At 49.1% G+C, this 10,580-nt stretch overlaps 1 protein-coding gene across 1 annotated transcript in view; it reads left to right on the top strand.

Annotated features, from left to right (window-relative positions):
* Positions 1-216: 216 nt before the first annotated feature.
* Positions 217-10,580, top strand: part of DNAH14 (dynein axonemal heavy chain 14) — a gene marked incomplete at its 5' end in the record, with an annotated part of 183,029 nt that continues 172,665 nt past the window's right edge. Inside the window, 3 exons of the mRNA XM_025216414.1 lie at positions 217-434; positions 1,195-1,447; positions 9,846-10,007. Coding sequence (XP_025072199.1) covers positions 217-434; positions 1,195-1,447; positions 9,846-10,007 — 633 coding nt within the window. The remainder of the gene's footprint in view (positions 435-1,194; positions 1,448-9,845; positions 10,008-10,580) is intronic.

The following is a 10,580-nucleotide window of genomic DNA, read 5'->3' as shown; positions in this document are numbered from 1 at the left end:
GCACCACTGCCGCCTCCTGTCCGGAACGTTCTCAGAGCACTCTGATCGGTTGTTTCAGTCAGCATTGTGATTGGATGCCAAGGCAACCAGTCAGAGTGCAAATACAGTGTTATGGGCAGACAGACAGACAAAGGCTTTTATTTTTATATATATATATAATTTTGTTGCATTTATGACAGTCAAATTGTGAAACAAATGTCTAATGCTTATTTGCAGGTGAAACTAATAATGACTGGCAGTGGATAATTTTGGATGGCCCAGTAGACACAATTTGGATAGAAAACTTAAATACTGTTCTAGATGACACTAGAATGCTCTGTCTTGCTAACAGTGAAAGAATTAACTTGCCATCAAGGATCAGAATGATATTTGAAGTGGATAGTCTCTCTCAGGCTAGCCCTGCTACTGTCAGTAGATGTGCAATGGTTTTTGTGGTAAGGCTTTTTAAACAAAAACAATCATAGATTATTGTTTTAGCTATGAATTATAATGTATAATTTATTTATAATAATATAGACAAGCAGCAAAACACATGCAGCATTGGGTTGCCAAATACCCTTGTACAAGAGTTACCTCTATACCCAAAGACATGGATTGCAAATATTTGAATCCACCTATCACATAGGCTGATGGTTGAATTAAGAACTCATTATCCTATGATACTGATAGGAATACAGTGACCTTTATATTCAGGTGTCCAAATACATGTTTGTGTTCCATCTGATCTACAAACTAGTCAAGGGGGACCAGCAGGCATTGGGAGAGTCCCTGTTCCCCCGAGCAATCCCAGGAGTTACAAGAAACAATGGACACAAGCTAGCAGAGGGTAGTTTCAGGCTAGACATTAGGAAGTGCTATTTCACTGTCAGGGCGGTTAGGACCTGGAACCAACTTCCAAAAGAAGTGGTGCTGGCTCCTACCCTGGGGGTCTTTAAAAGGAGGCTGGACGAACATCTGGCCAGGGGCGTTTGACCCCAGTACTTTTCCTGCCATGGCAGGGGGTCGGACTTGATGATCTGCTCAGGTCCCTTCCGACCCTACAAACTATGAAACTATGATCCCTTTGAAGACAGCGGCACAAAAAAAATCTGCTTTATTTAGAGCAGGATCAAACTATACACTTTGAACAGAACACACACACTTCTGAGAGTTTATGATGAAATATATATATAGCTCATTTTATTTAATTAATAGGATCCAACTAATCTGGGATGGGAACCATACGTTAAGACTTGGCTATTGAAGATCTCCAGAATCATTCCACGAAGTGGTGTAAAGGTCCTTGAAAGTTTATTTGAAATAAGCATGGAAAAAGGCCTAAACTTTTTAGATAGACACAAGAAAATGCAGCCATTTCCTGTTCAGCAGATGGGACTTGTAATGAATCTCTGCAGAATCCTTGGTGCTTTTATTGATATAATGAGAAAAAATGGAGGCTTTGGTCACAGTAAGTAAATATATTTTCAAATTCACTTAAAATACTCTTTCCTTCCAGGTAGACCTTATTATTTGTGCATATATGGCACATCCAGATGAACATGGATGCTTGTTTCCCTGGGGACCAGTAGCAGCATATTTTGAGCAGCAAGGTGGGACGAGGGGGGTGGCAGGTAACCTCATGTGGGGTAGGGGAAGCTGGGGCCAGGAACTGTGCTGGTTCCAGTAGCCTTACCTGGGGGCCTCCCAGGGCTGCAGCCATAGCAGGAAGCCTGGCATGCTGCTGGAGCATGGCTCTGACCAGCTAGGCTCTGATTTGGGGCGCTGCTGCCATGTGAATTGCCCCACTTCTTTTCAGTGCGGGTTTTTTTGACTCCAGGATCTCCTGGGCCCAGGAGGCCCCGCCCCTTCACTGCAAGGTAGCAGTGTAGGGAACATCAGCGTGTGCAGTGTGTGACACTGCAGATGGGTCTGTGGTGCCACATATTGTATGTCTGCGTTCGTCTGAACATGGCCATAATGACACAGTAATTAATTTGTATCAATACCCAAAAGATATAGACTAACACATTTTAGCCACTTTGAGGGAGAGTAGGGCAGCTGCTTAGGAGTGTGCAGAAGTTCTTATGATCTTAGTGTTAGTTTCCATGATCCTGCAGCAATAGAAGGAAGCTAAATCACCCTAACTTTGACCCTGAGGATGGAAACAGACGGTATCTGATTTCTCATTTTTGCCATCTTAAAAAAAATTGTGGCGGCATAAATGCTGATCAAATAGACATCTTTACCCTTTTTTTTTGCATCACATGACACCACCCCCAGGCTGAGAAACAGTGAATTCAGGGCCTTGTCACACGTTACACTTAGGACATGTTAACTGCATGTAAAACACTTGCATCTGAACACTGAAGCAGTAAAACACATGCTAAGTGCTATTGTAGCATAGCAAAGTTAGTACTTTTTCTGGTGAGGAGTATCAGCAGATCATATTATTTAACATATGTTGAGGTAATGTACAATTGCTTCACAGAGGTTATATGATCAGGAGACTTTAGTGCAATGGGGGGCTAGGAATGACAAACAGTTATTTGCTGGTCCCAGCCCCTCCTCACTGCACCAGAGCTGGTTCAAGACTGGTGAGCTGTGGACTCTTGTGAGGTGAAGTCTTGAACCAGCTCTGGTGTGGTGGGGAAGGAACTAGGACCAACAACAGACTGTCATTCCCAGCTCCCACAACACACCAGCATTATCAAAAACTCCAGTGTTTAGAATGTGTTTCATTTAGATCATAGTAAGCATTACTGTGCAACTGCTTAGAAAACTTTTTAAGGGTGGTGGTACACATTGGGACTGGGATATGCTAAAGCTAGGTGGCATTAAAGTTAGCACATTGTGCAAGTAGTCACATGTTAAGGGTTAATAGCCTCTCTGACACGCATTGCTTGGACTTGCTGCTACAGGGCTATCAAGCAGGGCCATGGCTAGGAGCTGCACACCAGCTTTCCAGTGGCTCCACCTCTTGTGGCTCCACCTCCAGTGGCTCCACCTCTCATGGCTCACCCCCTGCACCCATGTCTCCCCTCCCTTCCCCTGCCTGGGGCTCACCTCTATCTCCCACCAGATCTCTTTCCCAGCTCCCTTCTTACCTGTGGCTGCTAGTGCTGTCTCAGGAGCAAGAGAAGCAGCCCTTGGACAGGGACAGGAGCAAGTGTACTGGGCTCAGTCAGGAAAGCAGTGGCAGTGCAGGGGGGTCCCCCTCCCTTCCCTCTCCCTTCCCCCTTCCAGCATGTTGGGACTACCTGGGGGGAGCAGAAAGGAAGGGGGAACCTGTCTACCACTGAACCCAACTCCTCGGTGTTTACCACTAGGGCTGGGCAGGGAGGGGGAGCCTGTTCATTTGTTGCCTCTGACACTCTGGGCTGAGCCCAGCCCCTGTGCAACTCCTGGAGTAGGACTGGTGCTTTCCTCTCCCCTGGGCCAGCACCAGCAGCCACAGGTGAGCAGGGATCTAGAAACTGGGGAAGAGATCCAGGGGAGATGGGGGGTAAGCCCAGAATGGGAGCAGAGGAAGAGGGGAAGGGAGAGATTGTGCCTCTTAACACAGAGGGGAAGGGGAGGGAATTCTTACCTTCTATGGGACTCCTTCAACTTCTTTGGCTGTCAGTCCAGGATGGTAATGCTCCAAAGGATAGATTGTCCATGTAGAGGGGGGTGGGGGGTATGATGATGATGCTGCGGGGCTGGGAAGAGTACATCCTGAGATTCTGGAGGACTATTCCAAAGTCCTGTTGGCCCTGTGGAGCAGTCTAACTTTACTGTAACACAAGCTAGAAATAATACTCCTCCCCGCAAAAAGGATTCTCTCTCAGAAGCTCAGAGCTCACTTAGTTTGTCTTTTCCTGCCTTAACTTGAAGATGCTCCCATCTTAAGAGTTCTTGACTTGTGGTACAGGTAACATGTAACAACACCCTAACCCATAGTAATGCTTCCTACAGTGTAAGTGTGATCAGTCTGTCTCGCTATTTTAGAGCTATGTGAGGTATCCATACAGTACTGCATTGTGCCATGTAGACATACCCTATGCAATGAGCCCTTTGCTCTAAGACACAGTTCTTTCTCTGATCCCTTGTTCTTCTGGGGAAGGGAAGTTATTTAACTGCTTCTCTATACCAGCATCAGGTAACTATCACCTCCCTCGTATGAATTATTTTTGTTTGTTTCCTAGATTTTCAATTATTTCCTTAATTACCAGGCCATGAGCTTTCTTTTCTATGTATTCCCCGAATCTTAGGTTTCATTAAGTATTTATCTTTAGGTTCTCTGTGCTTGGTTTATTTGATTTTATAGCTGGATTTTTGAGGTCATCACTTCAAGTTTGGTTCATAATAGTTTTAGAGCTGTGATTTGACTCAGAGCTTTCATTGAAGGATGAATTGATGCTTCATTCAATTTGCTTTTTTTTCCCCTGAATATACAATGGCTACTTAATATTTTTCACATTTGTTTCAAGAGTTCTTGACTGTCAAATCTGGTATAGTGGTACTACCTGTTTTTCTCTTGGCTTTTCTTTACCACTTTATAGACAGTGCTCCAGTAGATGGAGATACAGCTGAGGTCAGGAATTTGGTGCTTGTTCCCACAGCTCATTACTTTATTCTCGAGTGTATAGAAAATCACTGTGTCCCCTTGAGAGAAAAATGTACTGACCTGTGAGGAACCAAACTCCTGACCAACCTTATACTCCAGGTTCTATTCCACCTACTAAGCTTATAAGTGGACTTGAACACCTAAGTTCTGTCCTATTCAACCTTACTTGAGTCCCTGAAAAACTGTTAATATGAAAGGTGAGTAGGTCTAGGGCCTGCCCAAGGATTTTTGCCACCCTAGGCAAACAAAATGTTTTTGCCCTCCCTCCCACAGGCAGGATGGGTGCATGCAACTCCTGCCCCAGTGCTGCCCTCTCATGCACAGGGAAACACCTTGCAGAGACAAACTCTTGATCCCCATGTGGGCACAGGAGCCTGTGAGCAGTGCAGCTCCCTTCCCCTCATCCTGCATGAGGCACAAAGGGATGGGGCTTCAGGACAAAAGGAGGCTGTCGCAGAGCACTTGGGTGCCCTGCTCCTAAGAAGGAAAAAAACTGCTAGGGAAAGAGCCCTAGCAGTGAGTGACAAGCCTAGCTGCTGGTTGCCAGGGCAACCAGAGGAGGTCAGTTGACCAGAAGGGGCAGGGCCTGGCTCCCATATAAAACCCAGGGGCTGAGGCCAGGTTGGCAGTTCTCTACCAGCAGCAAGGAGCTCCCCCTGAGCAAAGCTGAGAGGAGAGGCCTGACTGCAGGTACAGCCCCAGGGCTGGATAAAGGATGGAGCATCCATGGGGTGTTTTGAGTAATGTTGTTATAGCCGGGCGGCTTCCGTTTATGTTATAGCCGAGGGGCTCCCGTTTTGTTTACTGTTTAAGACCGGTGGTTTGGGTGAGGCTATTAGGGGTTGGAGGAGGCCTCATAGGGGACCCACAGCAGTGTGGGGACCCCAGCATCAGCAAGGGCGCAGCATTCAGGGTGCATTGACCCCAGCCCCAGAGAGGGGGGCAGTTGAGAATCCCCAGAGAGGGGACGTTGATGAGAAGCCCCAGTGCGGGTGTGTTGAGCCCCAGAGAGGGGGGCAGTAAGAAACCCCAGAGCGGGGGCATTGGCAAGAAGTCCCAGTGCAGGTATAGTGAGCCCCAGAGAAGGGGGCAGCATTTTGGAGAAGCCCCAGAGAAAGGGGCAGCATTGACAAGTGCCTGAGAGGGCACAGGGTGAGACCAGGGTCGCGCAGGGCCCAGAGAGGACAATAGGGGACATTATAACAGGGCTGTGACCAAACAACATCAATTCCATCTGCGAGGCTTGGGGCGTGGTAAAGGGATGGTTGGAGCCCCGCATAGCCCATAAGGCTAGGGTGCCCCGAAACAACTGTGCTACCATCTATCGTGGAGCAGGACCTACCAGGGGTCCGGGAAGGCACGGGGTCAGAGTGTACAGGTAACTGTGACCAAGAGGGTGTGAAAGGCAGCCTCCCAATTATATATTTTGTCATCAAAGACGTGATGGGTGAGGATCGAGGGTGCTCATTGGGCCCACTTGGCATGGTAAGGGTGCCTTGGGGAGATCACGGCCATCCTCCAGGACCCCACCCCGTGACAGAGGCAAAAGAGGAGGCCCAACTGTCTGCCATGCCTCTGGCCACTGCAGGAAGCTGCCTGCCTGGGAAATGCAGGCCTCCACTCCCACTGGTCTACCCCACCTCAGAGCCTTAAAGAAAAGCGGGTCACAGATGTACACAGAGGGCACGTCTACATGAGCACTTTACTGCAAATTAGACTAATCTAATGCGCAGTGACGCATCACTGTCTACACATGCACAGCAGTTACTGGGCAGTAGATGAATGTAAAGTGCTGTTTGTTAGTACTGACAGATACAGGTACTAGCCAATGGCGGTTTATGTTAATGTGCCTGAATGCACGTATAGATGTTGAACCCAGAGCAAATCGCTCCTAGTCAGCCCAGGAAGCAAGGGGCCTCAAATGCTGTTCAGCTTAGCCCCAAGCTCTTGGGGGTGAAGGAGGAGCTGACCCTGGTTCTGGGGGGAGTTCTGAGTGACACAGAGCTCAGGGTTGGGTAAGCAGGGCAGGGCAGTGGCAGCTCAGTGTCCTGGGCTGGCATCAGGGAGCCACACCTCCTGCTCCATGCCACTCGGGGCTTGACCCTTATGCTGCTCTAGGTGCCTTGGAGCATCAGGGCAGGGGAAGGGGGGTGTTAAGAAGGGAACGGGTTGCAGGTGGCCAGTGCAATGGGAGGGCAAAGTTTTTGCCTAGCTTTCCTTGCTCAGTCCTCAGTTGTTGGGCAGGCACAGCTGCCAGAGGGCTGTCTCCATCTCTGCCCAGCTGTTTCCTCCCCCTCTACATCCACAGGAGGTGAAGGGTCTCTGCCAGGGGGTGCAGCTTGTCCCACAGCTGGAAGAGGAGTGAGGGGAGGCGAGAAAGGAAAGAGGATCACAGGGGAGGCGTGGCTAGTGGAAGCAATCAAGGATTCTAAGAGGCTTGGGCGGGGTGTGCATCCCTATACAGTAGAGTCACCTTGGGGGAGTGCAGGCTGGGGTGATGCACCCTATTCAATAGAGCCACTCTGGGCAGGATGCATCCCTATGCAATGGAGCTGCTAGGGAGGGGGATGCAGGCTGGCGGGGGGGAGGTATGCTGGGGGTGCGCATCCCATTTTCCCCCACAGCTAGAAGCATCCTGACCCATGTACCCACAGGTGCCAGCTCCTAAAATGCTACTGACTGCAAGCCTGACCAGCAAGATCTATGACTACAACTCGATGCAGCCCTACTTCCACTTGGAGGAGGAGGAGAACTTCTACCTGGCGGTGCAACAACAGGACAGTGAGCTGCAGCTGCCCATCCCCTCTGAGGATTTCTGGAAGAAGGTCATGCTGCTGCCCACACCCCCACTGTCACCCAGCTGCCATGCCACATTCCCATCCACCACCAGCTACCTGGAGATGGTGATGGAGCTGCTGGACAGCCATGTGGTGAACCAGATCTTTATCTCCAACCCCGATGACAAGCCCTTCACCAAGTCCGTCATCATCTAGGATTGCCAAGAAGCTGCTCCACATGCAATCCTGGATGATGATGGACTTGGGGAAGGCTTTGTCATCGGGGTCACAGATGTTGCCACCCAGGAGCTCTGTCACCATCTCCAGGCAGTTAGCAGTGGACAGGAAGATAGCACAGCAGCTGGGCAACAGCAGTGACCTGGGCAGCAGCTCAAACTTCTTCCAAATGTCCGCAGAGGGGGCAGGCAGCTGCAGCTCACTGCTCCATTGCTGTGCCACTAGGTAGAAGTTCCCCTTCTCCTCAGATTAGAAGTAGGGCTGCACTGAATTGTAGTCATAGTCTTAGTTCTTGCTGACCAGGTTTGTGGTCAGTGACATTGCAGTGGCTGGCACCTATAGTGCACATGGGTCATGATGCTTCCAGCTATGGGGGAAAGCAGAGTGCACTCCCTAGCCTTGTGCTCCCCTGCCCCTAGGTGGCTCCATTGCATGTGTGCCCCCTCCCCCCCAAGCAGCTGTACTGCATGGGGTGCATCCCCCCAGCCTGCACCCTCCCCAAGACAACTCTTTTGCATGGGGATGCATCCCCTGCCCCAGACTCTCAGAAGCCTCGATGGCCTTCACCAGCTGCACCTCCCCCAGGATCCTCTTGCCTTCCCCACCTTCCCTCTCTCCTCCTCCAGCTGCAGGACAAGCTGCACCCCCTGGCAAGGACCCCTCACCCCCCAGGGGGACAGAGGGGAAAGAAACATTTGGGCAGAGGCAGCCCCCTAGTAGCTGTAGCTGCCCAGCTCCAAGGATCAAGTGAGGAAAGCCAGGAAAACTCCTCCCTCCCTTTGCACTGGCTGGCTGCAACCCACTCCCCCAACTCAGCACTTCTTTTCCTTGCTGCAATACTCCAAGGTACCTGGAGCAGCACAAGGGCATGGAGCAGAAGACATAGCTCCCTACTGCCAGCCCAGGACACCAGGCTGTCACTGCCCTGCCTTCCCAGACCTGAACCCTGTGCCACTTGGAACTTCTCCACAGCTAGGGTCAGCTCCTCCCCCACCCCCAGAGCTCAGGACTGACCCCCATGCCCCCTGCCAGCCTAGCGCTACCCTCAGTGCTCCTGCCATTCCAGAGCTGGCACCCAGGGGAGCATGGAACTCCCCCTGGCTGCTGTAGGGAGGTAGAGCAGGGCAGGAGGTGTCCTGGACTAAGCTGCTCCTGTCAGGCTTAGTTTGCTCCTGACCCATAGATGCACACCTGGGCACAATTTAATGCACCTAAATTTTCAGGACAAACAATTCAGGTGTATTAATTGCACATGTAGATGAACCCAGAGAGCATGAGGCAGCCAAAGCCCAGGCTGCCTGCTTTAGTTGCCCTCTGCATCCTGCTCCTGCCCACATGGCCAGGACCACATCGGGGACATGTGGCTCTGCTCCTCAGTTTGATTTGCCATCTCTGGGCAACAGCCAAAGTGTGCCTGGAGTCATTGGAGATGGGGGTGGGAGGCCAGGGATCAGGGAAAGTCTGGGACTTGGAGAAGGAGGGAGGGGAAAGAGAAAATTGGCCTAAGGGAACAAAGTCGGGCTTTCTGGGCCCAGATGATCCAGACAGTGGCTACTCCTGGCTGAGCATGTGTGCCACCTACCTGCTCAGAGTGCCGGCAGGCTGCCTGGCTGCCCAGACCACCATTTTTGCCACCCCCCACAATTTGCTTCTTTAGACAGCTGTTTGTTCTGCCTGTATGACTACATTGGCCACCAATGGGTCTTCCTGTTCCTTGCTGCCCTTTGATTTCATCTTAAGGATAAGATGACAGTGCATTTCAAAAGTAAATGCATTTAATGGATTTTCAGGGACTTGAAAGGGGTGGAATAGAGTCTACTTTAGATTCTCAATAGGTGGAATAGAATTGGCCCTTAGAGCACAAACTGCATTCTGGCTGGTGTCCATTTTCCAATGATGAAACAGTAAGTGCGTGTGCAAACTTACTGTTACACAGTAAGTGCGTGTGCAAACTTTCTTCAGTTATTTAGTGTGAAATACTCCTTGAATGGTTGTGGAAGTTAACTAAGACTATTTGGAATTACACTCAACTTCCTTAGTTAATGTTGAATACCAATACTCTGGTCAATTTTGTTCTTGGAAAGTTGTATCTTTCAGGGTGTTGTGCTTACATACTATTGTGAGTTGGCTGCCAGGCCCACACCAGGGTCATTTGGAATTTTGATGGTTCAATTGCACACACACTGTTAAAAACTATATGCTGCTTATGTGAACAGTTGCTAAGGCGTTTTCCTGTAATTCTTCAGGACTTACTCCTAGTCTAGAAGTTATAGGTAGATTCAAAGTTATAGGTACAGAAGGAAGGAAAGACCTCTATCCCCGAACTGAGACAAAGGGAGCTTACTTTGTTAAATGGAACCCTGAAATAGAGAGAGCACACCTGGCTTCTCTCAAGAGAATCACTATTGGTAAACTAATCACAAATTTAACTAGCATTCAAATCAGGCAATGGAAATGCAAAAATACAATCATAACTGGGAGGATGGGTGTTGGTTCTTTCAACAGCTCTTGTTTGGTTCTTTCAACAGCTCCAGTCCATGATTCCTCACTTCCCCCGGGTTTACAATCATATATATATACAATTATTAATGACCTGCATCTATCTATAACTTCATTGTGTATATGTTAATGAAAAAGATTGATCATAAAGACTACCTGCCCAGCTAAGTAAAGAATTTCTGATAAATACTTAGCAACTGTTTAACTGGGATGCCCTCAGATATTATCAGTTACATTCTGACTCTTGACAATGAGTACTTTTCCTTATGGTAATGGGTTCCAGTTGCTTTGTTTGTGTGACTATAGCCAAACACTTAAGTCAATGCTTTCTTGTTTACATCAACAAAAGCTTGGAATCTGGCCTTGCAAACATGTCTCTACACAAGGTAACCCAAAGTTCATTCCACCTTCATATAAGGGACTATATATTAAAGATGGAGGCTGTGGAGAAATCAGCACCCCCCCCCACCCCCCCTCTGCCT

This window comes from Alligator sinensis, unplaced genomic scaffold (genome assembly GCF_000455745.1).
Source record: "Alligator sinensis unplaced genomic scaffold, ASM45574v1 scaffold138_1, whole genome shotgun sequence".
In the NCBI taxonomy this organism is placed as follows: domain Eukaryota; kingdom Metazoa; phylum Chordata; order Crocodylia; family Alligatoridae; genus Alligator; species Alligator sinensis.
The sequence above is the reverse complement of the archived record's forward strand: the minus strand, read 5'-3'. Positions and strand labels throughout refer to the sequence as shown.